We start from the raw sequence: 20,164 nt of genomic DNA, 5'->3' as shown, positions 1-20,164 counted from the left end.
TATTCCCTTCTGTCAATTCGGTCTCTTAAAATTGTGTTAGTGATCCCTAAATCCTCATTCTTTCAATAATTCCATTTATACCCTTCATAATATGTCATTTATATCCTCAAGAATTTTCTTGGGTATTACAGTAGGGATATCGGTATGGGTGAACACTCACTGGCCCAGTTTCAGGCAGTAATGGGATTTGATGATCGTGCCTCCTCTTAGGTGACAGGCCATTTGGTGGTTCGAACATGTGATTGAATTTGGAGAGTATATGAGCAAGCTGAGGAGGATAATGTTGACAAGTTTTCCAAATGCTGATGGGTCGAATATGAAGGAGCATACCAGTGTTGTATAGACTACAACATTCTTTTTATTTCAAAGTTTCCAACACGTCATGCTTCACACCTTGAAATGTATAATTGCCTTGCCCATCCTTAAATGACATGGTTAATCTCTTGTAATCGATCTCTATTAGTCCAGGCGTCTCAAGCCATTGTACACCCAACACAATTTGACAAGCAACAATAGGCAGAATGTAGTAATCAGTTATAATTGGGTAGCCTTGTATGGTCATGGTAACACATTCAACTCGATCTCTATTGGCAATCATCACTTGAATTTTCTTGTCCTTTGCCACCGGTAAACCATAGTTTTGAACAATGGATTGATAGATGAAATTATGGGTGCTGCCTTCATCTATCAAAATTGTTGCATCCTTGTTCTTTAACTTTCCTTGAACTCGAAGGGTCTGCGGTTGTTCAGTACCTACAATAGCATGAAAAGAAATTTCGGGCATGACTCTTACCTCTTCCAGTTCAATCAAATCAACACTTTCTTTATTGGGGTAAAAATCTTCAATCATAAAGAGTTGAGGTTGTTCACACTGATGTTCGAGAATATACTTCTCGTTATAGTAATAACACAGGCCTTTTTGGTGGCGTTCTCGAGCCTCATGATTGGTGATTCTATGAAAAAGGGCTATTAGTTTACTAGAACCTAGGGACGCCTTGGCTGGCAATGGGGATACAAGTACTCCAACTAAAGGGTTGGATTCGGGCTTGGTTTGGTTGTTAAATAAAGGAGGCTAAGAGGTACTGAACCCTTTCTTTTATAGATTGTTGTGCTCTTCTATCAGTCAAGCTACCCTAATGGTGTTAGCGAGTGTTTGTGGCTACTTAATCTTGACATCGAGTAGGATTTTGTTGCACAGGCCCGTTACGAGGCATCCTACCAAAAAAGGTTCCAATACACTACAAGAAAATTTAAATTTAGTGACGGATTTAGTGATAGACACCAGTCACTAAAAAATTTAAGGTTAGTTTTATATAAAATTTAAGATTTAGTGATGGGGCTGTAAGCCCCCATCATTAAATTCGCTATTTAGTGACGGGGCAATCAACCTTCGTCACAAATTTAGTGACGGGTTGTCAGCCCCCGTCACAGATTTAGTGACGAGGCTGTTAGCCCCGTCACAAATTTAGTGACAGCGATTGACTACCCCGTCACTAAACTCGCTATTTAGTGACGGGCTGTCAGCCACGTCACAAATTTAGTGACGGGGGCTGACATCCTCGTCACTAAACTCGCTGTTTAGTGACGGGCTGTCAGTCCCATCACAAATTTAGTGACGGGGGCTGACAGCCCCATCACTAAACTCGCTATTTAGTGACGGGGATGTCAGCCCCCATCATAGATTTAGTGACAGGTTGTCTGCCCCTTCACTAAACAATAACTTTAAAATCCTACCCTCCCTCTCTTCTCCCCGCGCTGTTTTCTTCTTCCCCATCTTTCTCTGCAATTTTTCTCTTCTCCCCCATCTCCATCTGCACTATTTTCTTCTTCCCCATCTCCCTCTATGATTTCTCTCTTCGCGCTATTTTCTTCGTCCGCTGTTGCCTCTCGTCGGTGCCACCTCTGTGTCATTATTATCGTTTTTTCAATCTTTTGGAGGTAATTTAATTTAAGGTTAGTTTTATTATTGAATTAATAGTTATTTTATGTTAGTTTAATTTTAATTATTCTATATTGTTAGTTTAGTTTAATTGTTTAAAGTTAGTTATTTTTTGATAGTTTAATTTTAGTTATTTTGTGTTATCCAGTGTTGTTAGTTTAATTGTTTAAAATTTAGTTATTTTGTGTTAGTTTAATTTTAGTTAGTTTGTGTAGTTTAGTTTTAGTTTAATTGTTTATATTATTTGTTACATTTAGAAATTAAAATGAAAAATTTATTGATTGTTATTTAGTAGTCATAGTATAAATGTATCTTATTTTGTTATGTAATTATATTAATAAATATTATTTTTTTATTTAAAACAGTAAAAGTTTTCAATTTCAAATTTTTAATATTTTCTTTTTAATGTAAATTTTTAATTATTTCTATAATTAGTTTTAAATTTTTATTTATTATATATATAATTTAAATTTTTAAAAAGGTTTCTTGTTATTTATTAAATTTTTATTTTTTATTTAAAAATTAATTTAATTTTTTTTTTAATTTTTTAAAAGGATTTGTGACGGGGAATTCCCGTCACAGATCTGTGACAGCTCTGCAACCCCGTCACTGATCTGTGATGGGATCTAAAAATCCGTCACTAAAATTTAGTGACGCCCACTTTAGTGACAGATTCATTACCCGTCATTAAACCCGTCACTAAAAAATTTAGTGACGAAATTTCTAGTTTTAGTGACGGATTTTTTCGTCACTAAAATTAATTTTTCTTGTAGTGTAGACCATTTACTCGATGAGATAATTTCTCAAAAGCCTCTTGATAAGCTCTGAGAGATATGGTTTGTTTAAGTTAAGTGAAAGCTTCTGAAGGATCTTTATAACCTGTTGGCCCAAAACGAAGTAGCAAAGCTTTGGTGAATTTTGTCTAGCTTAATGGTCCTCTGAATTTTGTGAACCATCGATGCCATTGGAGTGCAATTCCTTCAAGATGGAAGGAGGCAAGTTGAACTCGATGCAATTCAGCTATTTTGGTCGATTCAGTTTAGCTATTTCTATTTAATCGAAATGTTGCTCACCCCTAATGGTGAGTAGCAATAGAGATGACACGACTACAACTCACAATAGTAAAGATGGTTGCGGAGTCGAAGTGTAGAGAGCTAGAGGTTGAAAGTGAGTAGTAAGCACCAAGCGATTGTTGATTGAGTTTGAGAGATTCTGTGAATAAGGAAGGCTAGGCTTTGTTGGGTTCTGTTGCTGCTGTATATACATATGTACAAGGGATAGGTGCGTCTGTAAGGATGGCAATTGCAACCGAAACCGTGAGGAATCGAATCGAAATCGAATCGATCAACGCAGTTAAAAACCATTTGACTGGGTAATGGTTTGGTTTGGAGAAAAATCGAACATTGTTTCAATGAGTATGGTTTGGTTATGGTTTTCACTAAAACCAAACCAAAACTTGAACCGAAACTGAACTGTTCTGTGGGTAACCGAACCAAATCAAACCAAACCGAATTGAATATATAAATATATATAATATAATATATTATATATTAGAGGGGTGATAGGGCTTAATTGTTTATATATTTTTATCTAATTTTTATCTTAACTTTGTGTTAATTTTCTTACATAAATGTGTGTTTATATGGATTTTATATTATTTTAATCTTTTTTTATAGGAACTCGACAAAGAAAATTAATTTGAAGATTTGAGTGTAAAAAGAAAAATATATATATTATAAAATTAATTTTAAAATAAATAAATATTTTAAATAATTAATATTATAATATAGTTAAAGTTATTATATTTAAGAGTATATTAAATATTATATATATTATTTTATATATTATATTATATTATATATTGAATTATAATATTTATTTATATATATATCATTGCAGTGACAGAGGCGTGAATGTGTGAGTGTGTGTGTTTATATAATAATCTATATAATATAGCAAGAAGGTTTTTGAAATCTATATAGACAAATGTGAGGGGGACATTTTTTTGATGGTTGAGATGGATTTTGATTTTTCATCGATGGCTGAGATCAATATATTTCCCCCCCCCCCCCAAAACCATCTCATCCTCACGGCTCACACGCACACACTCTGCTTCTTCTGTCCTGCCCCCTCCCCCCTCCTCTCTCTCTCTCTCAAAGCACCAAACCTATCACTCGCCGCTCTGCCTCTATCCCTCCCTTTCTCCTTCTCTCTCTTTCTCTATCTCCCCCGCCCCTGCGGCCACTCGAACCACCCGACCACAGCGTAGCTCGCCTCGCCGTCCCCGTCGCCCCTGCCAACGCCACTCTCTGGTAAATGCGATGGTGTTCGCTGCTCATCTTAAACCATATATTTTGTATGTATATGTTGTATAAATGACCAGCGATGGTGTACGTTGTATATTTTGGTTTAAGATGTATGTTTGCTGTATGTATGTTTGCTGGAAATTTAGTTTAAGATGTTTGGTTTAAGATGTATGTTGTATGTATGTTTGCTGGAAATTTGGTTTAAGATATATATACGCCATAAGTGTCTGTATGTATGTTCGTTGCTCACAGCGTTTAAGATTTAAGTGTCTGTAAACGTACACTGTATGTATGTTTGTATGTATATTAAGTGTATGTATATTAAGTGTTTGCTGGAATAAATCTTACAGCGTTTAAGATGTTTTGTACGCTGTTCTTTGTTTGCTGGAGATCAAAAGCAATCTAATGTTTGCTATGAGATCAATGAAGCATCAGATACTTTTGTCTATTATCACTGTTTTACGCATTAGATGCTATGAGATTAATATTAAATGTATATTAGATTGTTTGCTGGAATACAAAAGCAATCTAATGTTTGCCATGTTTTAATTTTACGTATAATGTTGGAGCTACTGTTTATGAAGTAATGAAAAGCATCTCAAATCTATATGAAGTAATGAAAAGCATCAAACAGCCTATCTCAATTGAAGATATTAAGCTATGAGAGAATATTGGGAAATTTTGTAGATTTTCAGACTAAACTGTTAATCAAATCAGCACAAGTATCACTGTTTAGTTCTTAGGTCAAGGACATGTAATGGAATTGTTCAAAAGGAATTATTTGAACAAGAGATGAAAGTGCAATCAGTGGATTGTGGGAATATTGATATATGTAAATCAATATGTAAATCAATAGTTCTAATTAGGTCAAGGACATGTAATGTTTGTTGTTCTTTGTTTTTTCTTTGTATGTATGTATGTACGCCAACATACATGGTGAGCATTTCTGTAATATATATGCACATTTCGGTTATATATATGCAAGATCTTAAATGAGCATTTATGTATATTAATTATTGTTAATTAAATGCATGTTTATTAAGACTAAATGAGTAGCAAACACGGTGTAAATTGAATATATGTATGTATGTATGTATTTAAATGAGTAGCAAACAATGATAATAGACAAAAGATGCTCCATTGTTAATTAAATGTATGTAATCGTTTCTCATTTTTGCCTTTGTGTGTATGATTAAGAGATGTTGTATGGATACATCTCAAACAAATTATTTCTCAATAAATGAACTCATAATCTCACGAAGTGGACGAGTTTACATGAATGAATTATTTCTCAATAAATTAACTTTGTATTGGAATATAGTGATTGTAGCAACACTTTCCAAAATATATAAATTCCTTATTGAAAAACAAAGCAGGAGTAGGTATTAAGTTTAATATCTAATATTTATGGTAGTTAGTTAATTATTTAAAAGAAAATAAACAAAATTTATCATTAAGAGTTATTGAGTGTGAGAACATTTTGGGATTGTCGGGGACCAGCAGCGATCAGGGACTTTTCAATTTTTTAAGTATTCTACAACATTTAAAAATTTTAAATAAAAAAAACACCAACAGTGTAAGTTTTAATTTTTTTAAAAAGAAATTATGGACTACAACATTTGAAATTTTTTAAATAAAAAAAAATCAATAGTGTAAGTTTTAAGAATTTGACATTTAGAATTATATATCTTCGATCCCGAATCAAGGTTCCCTCCATTGATTGCGGGCGGCGGTTGCCATGGCCGCAACCATGTGTGTTTGTATATATATCTAGATTAGGAATAACCCGTGCCTGAAGGCACGGTGCAACTAAAAAAAATCTAATATTGAATTTGAATGCAGAATAATCAAATACTTAACTCGAACACGTACTAAACTGAAAACCTAAACTCGATTATATTATGTATTTGAAGACAATGTATATAGTTCTTAAACATGAAATTATCAAAAAAAATGAATATAAACATGCCTAAAGACATGTTTATTTATAAAATGACTTTGTTATCTGTTGAAATTTATTTTTTTTGCCTAAATTTATGTTTGGACTTTCCAAGTGATAATTATTCATACCAGACTTTGATTTTGGTTTTAATTTTATTTTTATAAACCTAAAGTTAGTTAGGAAAGATAAGAGTTCAAATTTGAACAATTGTTGTACTCCAATTTTATTTTTATCATTTTAATGTGATTGTTAAAATACATCTTAATTGTAATCCGTTTGGTAACAACTGATTTGGAAATAACACGACATTGTCAATTAAATCCATGTTAACTATTTAGTATTGCTAATTTTTTATTTTTTTTAGTGTCTAAAATTTTATAACCAAACATTTTTAGGTTGAAGTACAACAGTTATGGACAATATCACTATTTTTGGTCAAGTAAGTTTTTTTCTTTGTAAGGCCTATATTTTTTTTTAAAAAAAAAAAACTTAACATATCTAATTTTCTTCTAATAAAATGCTTTTTTTCTCATACTTTATAGGTGGATGGAGACTTACACCGAACCGTAATATCAATTCCATTTACTAATTTTTTTATTTATGTGTATAAGATTTTATTTATCACTCTAACGTGTTTGTATGTATAGGTTCAATTTCTTCAAGAAAGAAATGTTAATGTTGTTATTCGCGATGAGCGTGACCTTAATACTATTCGCATTCGTGAGGTAAGGATACATATTTTCTTATCATTTTAAAAATAATAATTTATAAATATATTCTACTTATTTTTTATTATAGGCAAAGGCAAAGGAAAAAGAAAAGTCAATCCATTATGGCAAAAGAAAGAAAAATTCACATCATGTGGTATGGTTTCTCAACAATTTTTAAAAGTTTATTTTTCGAATATTGTCATATAATTTTTTTTTAGGAATTACATAGTGTCATATACTCTTTTTTATGTACATTTTTAAAAAGTTTTTTTTGAAATATTTATTCAAAATTCTTTTTATTGAATGTGAAATATTTTTCTAATTTTTAATATGTTTGTCTATTAAAAAGAGAAGAAAATAAATAAGGGAAGAAAATATATAAGAGAAAAACATAAAAAAATAGGAAACTACATAATATAGTTTTTTTTAATTTTTTTTATAAGAAGCTTTTAAGGAAGGAATAAGAAGAGTAAAAGGAAAGTAGGAAATAAAAAAGTACATAGTGAGTTTGTCCGTTCATATTGTCTTTAAACCAACAAGTACATAGTGAGTTTGCAGTTTTGTGTGCTTAATGTGTTTTTAAATTATTTTTTCCTCTTTTTTTAAATTTCATCAAAATATGCATTGGTTCTTATGTGACTAACAACTCAACTGAGTTAGTTAAAAGGAAGCAAGAGATAGGATAATCTTCACATTTTATGCACATACTCCTAAAATATTCTCATTATAGGCACACAATGATAATGTGTTATCAAAACCTGTATTGGCCCAACGTGCACGACGAGAACGTGAAAAAAATCAAAAGTCATGTTCTGCATACCAATTGGGACAACGCCTGCGACGAGAACGAGAAAGATCAAAGGAATGTATTAGCCCAAAACAATCTTCTTTAACACGAAATTGGTAAACAACTGTAGTTAATTCTTAAAATATATACTCTTACTATTACCACTTTATTATATAGATTTTAATTTGTTTACAATCCATTTTTGTAGGCCTGCTCCTACAACTCTATCTATAAATGTTGGCGTGGTCATCCGTGATGAGCACGACCTTAATGATATTCATGTTCGTGTGGTAAGTAAAAAATCAAGTCAAACATTGTATGTATTTTATTTATATAAGATTATATAAACCTTAAATCCAATGTCTAAATGAAAAGAAAATGTCAATCCAATGTCTAAATGAAAATAAAATATTGCTCTTTCTTACAAGAGATTGACAAATACATGTCAAGTGATATCAGTGCATAAAATGAATTTGTTGTTTTATGTTATTTTTGTAGAATGATTGTAATATGTTTTCCTGTAACTTGCTATTATTTGCATGAATTTATTTATTTTTATTTTGCATGGATACATGTGCATTTATAATGTACAATTTATAAGTTGCTATTTATACGAAAAGAATAGGAAAAAAGATAAAATATATAAAGAAAGAAGAAACTAAAGAAGATTGGTTTTTTATTCTTATTATGAGAAATGAAAGAAATAAGAAAATAGTTTCATTTTAACCACAAAATATTCACATATTTTGCACCAATGATAAAATATTTTCATTTTAGGCACAAAATGATAATGTAATATCAAAAGTTGTATTGGCCCAACGTGCACGGCGGGAGCGTGAAAAAAAACAAAAGTCATACTTTGAATTTCAATGCTTGCAACGAGAGCAAGAGGGATTAGAAGAATGTGTTCAACTAAGAAAATCTTCTTTAACACCAATTCGTCGCAATCGCACTTGCTTGGAGTGGGAAACAATAACTGAAGATTCTCATTCGGCACAAAAACGAAGAATGGTTACCCATCATTCTACATGTTCGTTTTCTATGCCAATCACATCGTTGGCTCCACAAAGGAATCGGTAAACTACTGTGTATTATCTTGAAATACATATTTTTACTCATACCATTTTGTTTTACAAATTTTTATTTATACACACATATTCATAGGTCTACTCCTATAAATCGATTTCTTCAAGAAGATCTATGTACTGATGATGAATTAGAAGATATGCCTATGAGTACATCAATTGACACCCGGGTACACAAAGATTCTTGCTGCCATTATCTTGGCAAGATGGATGTATTATGTCCTTATTGTTCAGCCTTACATTGGATGGATGAAAAATTGACAAAATCTTCTATGAAGCGTCCCTTATTCGGAACTTGTTGTTTGGAAGGAAAGATTAGGCTACCCTTACTTATTACACCCCCTCCACCACTTCAGGCTTTGTATGATGGGAATAATGATCAATCAAAATCCTTTCGAAGTTATACTCGAGTGTACAATGCAGCCAATGCTTTTACGAGTCTTGGTGCTACATTAGATCCTAGAGTACTCAGTGGAAGGGGCCCTACATCATTCACAATTCATGGGGAATTGCGACATCGAACAGGATCACTACAACCACAACCAAGGATAGAAGCAAGTTATGCTCAACTGTATATCTATGACCCTGATTCAGCTTTAGAAATTCGTAATCGTAGAAATCCTATCTTGAGAAGGGATGTTCTCAAAATTATTCAGGATAGTTTGTTGCAAGTCAATGCATTTGTAGATAAATTTCGCCAAGCTCATGCTATTTTATATCAATTAGACTCGGCGGGACACAATTTACCTGCTCATCTTCATTACAATTCAAGAACTGATCGACGTCGATATAACCTACCAACTGCAGATGAGATTGCGATTGTAATACCGGGTGATGGAACAGAAGTTAGTGGAATGAGAGATATTATCTTACATTTTCGAGGAAATAATGAGTTGATGCAAATTAATAAATGTCACCCAGCATACCTGCCATTACATTATGTTCTATTATTTCCCTATGGTGAGCTTGGATGGGAACCTGAGCTGAAATTGTGGAATATTCAGTATGATCGACCTTCAACTGATCGACTTACTCAAATGGATTTTTATAGTTATCGTTTGTTTGAACGACCCACAGAGTATTCAACAATTTTGAGAGGTGGGAAACTATTTCAAGAGTTTTTGGTAGATGCTTGGGCTGCAACTGAGCAAAATCGATTGACATACTACAAGCTTAATCAAGGGAAACTTCGGGCCGAGCTTTACCAAGAGTTGTCAGATATGGATCCAGATTATGTGCGACCTGGTTAAATTGGTCAAAGGTTTGTTTTGCCGTCTTCATTTACTGGTAGTCCTAGACATATGTTTGAAATCTTTCAAGATTTAATGGCTATCACGCGATACAACCAGCACCCAGATATTTTTCTCACCATGACTGCAAATCCCAATTGGCCAGAAATTACTTCAGCATTATTACCACATCAAAAGCCTATTGATCGTCCTGATTTAATTGCACGTGTTTTTGAGTTAAAGAGAAAATGTTTGATGAAGGAGATAGAAACAAATAAAGTGTTTGGACATAAAGTTGCGCATGTTTTTACAATTGAATTTCAAAAATGAGGCCTCCATCATATGCATGCACTTTTATTTCTTAAGGGTCCAGACAAAATTCTAACATGTGCTCAAGTAGACAATTTAGTCTGTGCAGAATTTCCAAACCCGAGAGATGATCTTATGCTTTTTGAAACTATCAAATGTTGTATGGTACATGGACCGTGTGGTGCTCGGAATTCCCAAGCACCATGTATGGAAAATGGTAGATGCACTAAGAGATACCCTCGAGTTTTCACAGAAACAACAACTATAGATCAAGATGGATACACTATCTATCGTCGTCGCAATAATGGTCAAGTACATACTGTGAGGGGGCAAGAAGTTGATAACAGGGATGTCGTACCATACAATGCATATCTTTCTAAACTTTTCAACTGTCATATAAATGTGGAAGTTTGTGCCGGGATGAGATGTGTCAAGTATATACATAAGTACATTTATAAGGGTTATGATCGTACAACGATGGCGTTAGGAATGATAAATAAGATTCAACAATATCTCGATGCAAGGTATATTGGACCTCCAGATCTGCTTGGCAAATATTTGGTCATCCTTTGCATGCAGAGATGCCAACAGTTATACGATTAGCACTTCATTTACCTGGAATGCATCGTGTTGTTTTTAACCCAGAAGAGTCGTTAGAAACGATTCAATCTAGAGCTGGTCAACAAATGTTAACTCTTACTGGTTTTTTTGCATATTGTGCTGGCACTGAAGATGAATGTCCATTCACTTATCAAGAATTTCCACAGCATTATATTTGGCTCAAGTCGGAAAAGAGATGGAAATCAAGAGAAAGGGGATATGCAATTGGTAGAATGTACTTTGCTAGCCCTAATTGTGGTGAAAGATTTTATCTGCGTTTGTTACTAACCGTTGTCAAAGGACCAAAGTCGTTTCGGTCTTTATGCACGGTCGATAATGTTGTGCATGATACATTTAAATTAGCATGTGTTGCAAGGGGGCTTTTAGAAGATGATGAAGAATGGATACAATGCTTGAAAGAGGCTACAGTTATGAAAACTGGATATCAATTGAGGAGATTGTTTAGTATTATTCTCACCCAGTGCTCTCCACTAAATCCATGTGCATTGTGGAATCAATTCTCAACACATATATGTGATGACCTTGCACATAAGATTCGTACATTGTTTGCCATTTCTAACCCAACTGATGCTCAAATTGAAGATTATGGTCTCCATCTTTTGAATCAAATGCTTCATGAATCAGGCAAAAGTTTAATTGACTTCCCACCCATGCCACAAGTTACTGGAAATTGGAGTGTAGTAGTTGGTAATCGATTGATATTCGAACATCGACAACTGCAAAGTGAGGCACAACAGGCAGATCCACAAATTTCTATTGATTGTCTCAACAATGGACAGCGGAATGCTTATAACACAATCACTTCTTCAGTTTTTCAAAATAAAGGAGTTGTTTTCTTTCTGAATGGGGGTGTTGGAACAGGGAAAACATTTTTGTACAATACGATAGCATTAAAATGTCGCAACCTTGGGCATATCGTTATTACTGTGGCTTCATCTGGAATTGCATCATTGTTACTGGTCGGAGGTCGTACTGCACATTCAACATTTTCCATCCCGTTAGATGTGTTGGAAAATTCAAATTGTGGGTTTAGCAAACAATCATTGCAAGCTGAGTTATTTAGAGAAACAAAACTCATAATTTGGGATCAAGTTCCAATACAACATAGACATTGTGTTGAGGCGGTTGATCGTACATTAAGGGATATTTGTGATAGTGAAAAGCTATTTGGGGGTATTACTGTTGTTCTTGGTGGAGATTTTTGACAAATCTTACCAGTTATACCCAAAGGAGTTTGTGAGCAAATTGTGAATGCATCATTAAGACATTCTGTTCTATGGAAGCATATACATATCTTAACTTTGGATTTGAATATGCGCTTGAATCATGAAGGTCATGAAAATGCTAATTTTGCAAATTTCTTGATGGAGGTAACACTACTTTTGCAAATTTATTTTTTTGGATATTTTAAATTAATAAAATGTGTTTTCATTCTTATTTTTTTTATTGATTTCACTTTTTTTAGATTGGGACCAATCCTCAAGAAATCGTTAACCTTCCATCAACAATACACAAATGTCAAGATTTGAATGAATTACTTTCTACAGTTTACCCACGGTTGAACATGATAGAGACGTCAACCCCAACATTTTTAACTGAACGCACAATTCTGTCTGCGCGTAACGATGATGTCAGTGACATCAATACTACTGCGTTGAATATCTTTCCAGGGAGATTATATACTTATCTTGCAGCAGATAAAATGTCTGGAGATAATGAAATTGATCCTACCATTACAAATAGATATCCTAATGAATATTTAAATTCATTGGATCCTCCTGGGTTGCCAACTTTTAAGTTAGAGTTGAAGGTGGGTTGTCCTATAATATTGTTGAGAAACATTGCACCAAAAGATGGACTATGTAATGGTACAAGATTGATGGTTATTAGGTGCGACACTCGCATAATTGAAGCTCAAATTTTAACTGGAGAAAAGTTTGGTAATTTGGCATTTATACCAAGGATATCTTTGGCACCATCTTCTTCAGAAATGCCTTTCCAAATGACAAGACGTCAATTTCCTGTCCGATTGGCATATGCGTTGACCATTAATAAATCTCAAGGACAATCTGAGAAATTTGTTGGGGTTGATTTGCGCATACCAGTTTTTAGCCATGGACAATTATATGTGGCATTATCTAGATGTACATCATTTGATCGTATAAGTATTCTGCTCCCTAAAGATTGTTTGGATTCTACTACAAATATTGTTTATTCTGAAGTGTTGTTGTAGTGTTCAGAAGGTAACCATGTAGATTTATTTTTATTGATTATATAACTTTTTTTAAAATTTAAATTTAATAATAATTTGAAATATGGACTTCTGTAGGATTGGATCGAAAAATATATGGAGCTTAAAAAGATAAATACAACTACATTGTTTCGATGGGGATGTAATAAGGTAATTTCAATCTCAAAGTATATTTTGATATGTATATTTCTAACAAATATTCTAATCTATATTTTTTTTGTTTCACAAATTATTAGATTGTTGTGCATGTTCCTCATTGGGGATATATACAAGTTGATACGAAGACTTTTTGGAAAGTAATGAGGAGAAAGTTCGAGCAAACACATGTTTGAAGACATGTTATTGACACATTTTTTGTAAAGCATACATATTTTGTAAAGTTTTAACCCATTTTTTGTAAAACTTTAATCCAATTTTTTGGTGTATGACAATATAATGTTTGTTTTGCAATAGTATTTGATATTTATCTTTTTTTTTTATATTTGATTGGCAGCAATAACATTAACTGATATGTATTTTATTTGATATTTAACTTTTAATTTAATTTATTCAAATTGTAGAGCACTTTTTTAATTTATTTTTTTATTATACAATATTAATAAGTATACAATAATTTTAATTTTTATTTAATATTTAATCTTAATATTATTTACTTTTATATTATTTACACCGTGCCTTTAGTCACGAAGATTTCCTAGTATATATATATAATAAAATGTGAGAGAAAGTCAAATTGGAATGGGACTCAAGCTAGGGCGGGCGTGCACATTCTATACATATATATATTATTATTATATTGGAAATGAGAGGAGGGAGGCTCTGGAGAGTCTGGACGGCGCACAACGAATTGAAGAGAAGGCCGCGCACAGTGAGGGAATTGAAGGCCAGTGAATTTGGAAGATCCAGAGATAGCGCACAGGAAGGACGAAGGAATTGAAGAGGAGACGCACGGGGAAGGAGCACGAGCACACAACAGCAACAATTAACCAGCGCAACCCAAATTCGTTGCGATCCAGATTTATTTTAAATCTGGACAGGAAGCACTCTTTTCTCCATTAAATTTTTTGTTTTATTTTTATTTTAACAATATCTAACTAAATTATTTTAGCTAGAGTTTAGATGAATTTTAATTCTAAAATTATGTGAGTATTTGTTTGGTTCGATTCAAAAGCCGTTTATTATTTGCGTGAGGAATTTATATTGTTGTGTTTAATACTTTAAAAGATTGACCACTTTTTAATGATTCAATGATTTATACATAACTGACTAAAGGATTGTTATAAATTAAATCCATAGGCAATATAAATCACATGCTTCACTATGAGATCGAAAGATAATTAACTTATGCGTGAGAATCGATGAAGCTTAGTGAGTCAAATCCCCTTCTGAGATTAGAGGTTTCCAAAAAACTTAATACTTATTTATTTCATTGATATCTACTCAAAAATTTGATAGTGAAATTGAATTAATAAATGATTAATATGATTTGAGAAAGTTTATTAATTAATTGAAAGAAATCCACCATCACATATAAATAATTATAAAATACTGTAAAGGTATTTGTGATTTTGAATCGGGTTGAATAGATAATTAGATAATCCAAATTAAATGAAATCTAAACCCTAGTGCATTCATTAATTAATCTTTCTCCCAAAGAATTCAGTTTTCTATTTATTTATCTAATTAATTAATTAATTTAACTTAGGCTAATTAAAATTATTTTGGTATTGTGATCTAGTTCTCGTGGGATAGACATTCTTTTTATCACTATATGCATATTTGATTAGGATGCACTTGCTCGAATTAATTGTGCATAAATCACGCATCAAGGGCCAGCTACAAAACCCAGCCCCAAACCCATCCCACCCCAGCCCACTTGCGAACCCACCCCACCCCACCCTACTTACAAACCCATCCTACCCTAGCCCACTTGCAAATCCTTATCTTCTCCTTCCACTCTCGACGTCGCTCTCACTCTCTCTCACCCTTGCTGCCTCTCGCTCTCTACCTCCACTCTCTTGCTCGTCCGCTCGCGCTCACCCTCGCTCTCTGCCTCTATTGCTTTTGCTCGCCTTCGCTCTCTACCTTTCTCTTGCTCTCGCTCCGCCCCCTTTGCAAACAGCAGCAAACCTTTCTCTCTCTCCCATTTTTTCTCGATCCGTTTTGTTGCTTGCCCTCGCTTTTGCTCTCTACCTATCTCGCCCTCCCTTGCCCTCTCTATAATATAAATACAGTTTTGAGAGCAACAATTGAAACACAAGAAGCATCGACCAAGCGAGTCTGGAGTAGTGGACCTTCGTTTTCTGAGCATCATACTTGAATTGCCTTATGCAATTTATCTCTGTACACCAACAACAAAGTCTCCCTCTTTCTCGGCAACTCACAAATTAGGGTTTTTAACTTGATTTATTATTTTGGTTTGAATGATGCACAAATGCCTAAATCTAATTCTAACTTCCATTCTATATTTTTATGTAAATTCGTAATGTTTAAGAATGTATTTGTATTTGCTATTTCTTTCTTTACTCCTCTATTTTGGTTTTTTTTCCTCTTACAACAATGATTTGGAAGGTCAAACTTTTTGTTTCCTCTCTCCGCGCTTGCATCGATTTTTTTGATCAAATATTAATATATGTTATGGGTGTGTTTGTGTTTGTATTTGTGCTTATCACTTAAATGTCTAAATAAATTAACTTATTGCAATTTAGGAGGTACTATCAATTTGAAGCCAAAAGCATGAGATTAATATTAGAATTTTCATCTAATAGTTAGATATATGTTTGCATAATGATATTGTTAGTTGCCACAACTGTGAAAGGCATAATGTAGTGCATGCAGATCAACAAATTTTTATAGATGCTATTTACAAGAGTTTGTCTTTATTTGTTAGTATGGATCAAATTAAAAAAATCATGATTAAAACTGAAATCGAATCGAAACTGAATGGTTTGATTATGATTTTTAATTTTTAAAATTAATAGGTTAATAATTTGATTTTGATTTTAGTATTTTAAGTTTGGTTTGATTATGATTTTAGTAAAAATTGAAACCATACCTATTCATCCGGCGCACTCGTTTGGTCCGTGAGACATGGATGTTCGATTGATTTATATTTTTTATATTTTTTAATTAGCTTGGAGTGTCATACATGGCCAATGCCGTGTTGGCCGCCGTATTCGTGTCCATACTTTCTAGATGGGAGTCTCTTTCCCATCTTTTAGTTAGGTTTTTAATTGATTAACAAAAAATATATATATATATATATATATTGCTTAAAAAGAATTGGTTTATAATTTATATAACTATTGCATAGAAGTTCTAAATTTTATTAAACCATGTTTAGCAAAATAACCCAAGTTCTTGTCAAGGTTCACTATAAAAAAATATATCATCCAAAAACTATTGATGCTCTTAAATATTTATTTGTGGTATCAAATTTTATTATAATTAAGTAAAAAAAATAATTTTTTCATACTCTTTACGACTATAAAACCTGATCTGTTATAAAATTAAATAAGTTTGATCTGATATTTGATGTAAAAAATTTAAAATATTAATTTTCAATTCGAGCTAATCTTATTTCAATCTAAGGTTAATCCAGTTCAATTTAAATTATATGATTGTTATTTAATTCGTCCTTAGTTACTCTCTCAAAATTATTATATCTTGAAATTGTTCATTTCTATGTGTTTATTTAAGATTGTAAGAAGAAAAAACTAATAATTTTACCACCCAAGAGATATTACTAAATTCATGAGTTGAGTGTCATGGACTAGTGATTCTCACTGGATCGACAAATCTCATGAGATAGAATATAGAATTGGACATGATGATAATTACATTTAGCCAATATCACTATTTACTCTATTTTAATAAATTTTAATTTTTGATATTTGATATGTATCAAGCCAAGTACATGGTTCCAAACCCGGTGAATTCTTGTAGGACCGTCCGTACTTATTTAAGTTATTAATTGGTGGGCTGTGACTGGCGGTGCCGTGGCCTATCGGGGTTGGATAGAGACGAGGAAAAAGGCAACCATGGCTTCACAGCTACTCCAGAGCGAATGGCCCTACACTTTGATGACAGCCACGTTGAAGAATTGGCTTGCCCCCACAACAACAACAGCCATTCCAAAACAAATTACATCAAGAAAAAGCACCAAATCATTAACCAGCTACAGAGGGCTAGCTAGACCAAGAGAATACCAATTAGATATAGAAAGAATCCATTATCCATGGCCCCCAGACCGGCATCATTCAGTACAAATTTAGCTTTCCACTTTAATAGTGACAGTGCCCCGTAGACAAGGCCACCACTTGTTCCCTTTCGTCTCCATATAAATCCCCACCTTCTGACTAAAGCTGCCGACTGCCGATCGATCACTTGGGGAATTTGAGAGTTAAAGATGGGCAGAAATGGCGTCAGATTGCCTAGCTTCTGCTTGAACAGAATCAGGCCTCTCGTCCGAGTCCGCTCGGCGCCACCGGTGAAGTTCGGCCATGACGTGGGTTCAGTCAAAACCAGCCCGGAAACTGAGGATTCCGGAGAGGTGAAGAAGCCTGCGGCCGCGGGAGTTGGCCGGAAAATCATGATTGTGGTCGATTCAAGCATGGAGGCCAAGGGAGCTCTGCAATGGGCGCTTACTCACACTGTTCAGAGCCAAGACACTGTCGTTCTTCTCTATGTAAGCAAGACTTCCAAGCAAGGTTGGATTCTCATTGTCTTTGACTGTTAATTCCCTCTCTGGTTTCGGTGTCTGTTTGCGTACCGAGAAAATTAATTTAGACATAAAAATAATTAAGGAGCTTCTGACTGTTAATTGCAGGTGACGAATCCCGGAAGGAGATGGCTCCACGAGTTGCTGAATTTCTTCAATCCATGAAGAAATTGTGTAGGCAGAAGAGACCCGAGGTAGAGTTCTACGCCACTGATCTTTCTTAATTAGTGATTTTCTTTCTGGGTATTTGCAGAATATTCATCAAATATTTCTTGAGTTTTATGCATGGCAGGTTCAAATTGAGATTGCAGTGGCAGAAGGGAAAGAGAAGGGTCCGACCATAGTGGAGGAGTCCAAGAAGCAAGCTGCGGCGCTGCTGGTTCTGGGGCAGAAGAAGCAGTCCATGACATGGCGGCTGCTGCTGATGTGGGCCGGAAGCCGGGGCGGGGGCGGCAGTGGCGGGGTGGTGGAGTACTGCATCCAGAATGCCAGCTGCATGGCCATTGCAGTGAGGAGGAAGAGCAGGAAGCTTGGAGGGTACCTAATCACAACAAAGCGCCACAAGGATTTTTGGCTCTTGGCTTAAACTTAGTTTTCTTTTGATTTTGGTATAAGCAGTTAATGGTGTAATCTGGCTTCGTATATGCATTGTGATTGCTATATATATATTGTGGTGTTTGTAAATAATGGTCAGAGGCATATTGGGTAATTTATGAGAAGGGATTTGGGTACGATAATGAATGGCAAGTGAAGTGAGTGTGATTATTAAGGGCATTAGGGAGGGAACAAAAGTGGGGTCCTATGGCCAACTTTAAAGGACCCTTCTGATGGCACAATTGCTCAATTAGGGCACATGGTCCTCTCCTCCTTTTGACCTTAAGTTAAGGCACACTTTTGATCCATCTCCATCATCTACTCACCACCTGGAACTCCCGTCCCCTCCTTGTCACAATTCCTCATGCAATCAGGTTGTCTCCTCTTTTTGCCATGGACATGTACCCTATTTTTTCATATATCAAATTAATGTACCCAATATCATGGAAGTTTTTATGTCTTTTATGTATAGTTTGTAAAATTCTTTTAATTCATTTTATATTTAAGCATATTTATCAATTTTTAATCATTTTCTAGATTATTTTTTCTAAATATTTATTATAATTTATCAACTATTCTTATAAAAATTTCTATTAATCTTGTAGAAATATCAAACGTGTATCATATTTTAAGGACGATGAATCATTTTTGAAAGAAATACACACACAAATTGCTTATAGAAAAGAAAAGGATTCATACATTAGGAACTAAAGATTTTGAAGAAATCGTTATCACATTTTAAACTTGTTTTATGGTTCAAATAAAAAAAATTACTTCGTATTATTAATTTCTATTCTCTTGAAAAATATTGGAGATGAATTAACGAATGGCAAATTGGCAATGGCTTCAATGTAACCTTATCATGTTGCAGATTCCAAGCACAAAAGTGTACAGATCCAATGTTTGGAGGGAGTGGCAGAACCAGGCCTAATTGGTTATTGCTTATGTTTATTTTGCTATGACATAAACATAATGAAATTTCAAATCCCATGGGTTTTGTTTAATTATTCAGCCAAATCAATTCATATATCATATTTATGCCTCAACCCACAATATTTTTATATTTTTTTGAGAAAAAAATAATAAAAGAGTAGTGCTCGATTGAGATTGGGAGGGTGTTTCGCTTACCAATTTGATTACTTGCACGTTATTAATTTAGTTTATAAGTTATGTATCTTATTTTTTAAGTATTTATCAACGTCTAACAACATAAAAACTACTAAACTTAAAAGCTCATTCATCAGTGTTTGACAAAAGCTCTCCCTAACTTTTCCAAAAACACTACTAAGAGCTTTTTGTGTCGACTGATTAAATTACTTATTTATTCTGAAACAAAACATATATTACCAACCTATATTTTTTTTTATCCCTCCATTTTCTTTGATTCCACTGCTGCCAGGCTTATCTCTAGCCACTGCCATTGCCATTATCTATCATCCCATCCTATCGTTTATTATCTTTATTGTCTCTATTGTTGCCTCCTCTTGCCATTGCCTTTATTTACGATTTTGTTCACTATATATATATATATTATATAGTTAAATATGTATATGTAGATGTATTAATGTATATTGAATTAATATATTTAATATTTTTATTTAAAATTATTTTTTTATAATTTTTATTTGTATTATTTAATAATATATCTATTTTTATCTTTTTTTTAAGTTC

At 33.5% G+C, this 20,164-nt stretch overlaps 2 protein-coding genes across 2 annotated transcripts; both read left to right on the top strand.

Moving 5' to 3' along the window:
- The first annotated feature begins 12,241 nt into the window (after positions 1–12,241).
- LOC127796866 (uncharacterized) lies at positions 12,242–13,161 on the top strand. Its single transcript, XM_052329270.1, has 2 exons — positions 12,242–12,298; positions 12,394–13,161. Exons 1-2 carry the CDS (start codon positions 12,242–12,244, stop codon positions 13,159–13,161), a joined length of 825 nt encoding a protein of 274 aa, XP_052185230.1.
- Positions 13,162–17,479: 4,318 nt separating this feature from the next.
- LOC127797875 (universal stress protein PHOS32) lies at positions 17,480–18,935 on the top strand. Its single transcript, XM_052331060.1, has 3 exons — positions 17,480–17,888; positions 18,008–18,093; positions 18,192–18,935. The coding sequence occupies exons 1-3, from the start codon at positions 17,588–17,590 to the stop codon at positions 18,483–18,485; spliced, it is 681 nt and encodes a 226-aa protein (XP_052187020.1). The 5' UTR covers positions 17,480–17,587; the 3' UTR covers positions 18,486–18,935.
- Positions 18,936–20,164: the final 1,229 nt, after the last annotated feature.

Source organism: Diospyros lotus, chromosome 3, assembly GCF_014633365.1.
Source record: "Diospyros lotus cultivar Yz01 chromosome 3, ASM1463336v1, whole genome shotgun sequence".
Classification (NCBI taxonomy): domain Eukaryota; kingdom Viridiplantae; phylum Streptophyta; class Magnoliopsida; order Ericales; family Ebenaceae; genus Diospyros; species Diospyros lotus.
Note: the sequence above shows the minus strand (reverse complement) of the source record. Positions and strands in the feature narration are given on the sequence as shown.

Coding starts and splice junctions, on each gene's coding strand:
- LOC127796866 (XM_052329270.1), top strand. CDS start 12,242: ATGCGCTTGAATCATGAAGGTCATGAAAATGCTAATTTTGCAAATTTC. Junction 12,299..12,393: donor TTGCAAATTTCTTGATGGAG/GTAACACTACTT, acceptor CACTTTTTTTAG/ATTGGGACCAATCCTCAAGA.
- LOC127797875 (XM_052331060.1), top strand. CDS start 17,588: ATGGGCAGAAATGGCGTCAGATTGCCTAGCTTCTGCTTGAACAGAATC. Junction 17,889..18,007: donor AAGCAAGACTTCCAAGCAAG/GTTGGATTCTCA, acceptor TGTTAATTGCAG/GTGACGAATCCCGGAAGGAG. Junction 18,094..18,191: donor GTAGGCAGAAGAGACCCGAG/GTAGAGTTCTAC, acceptor TATGCATGGCAG/GTTCAAATTGAGATTGCAGT.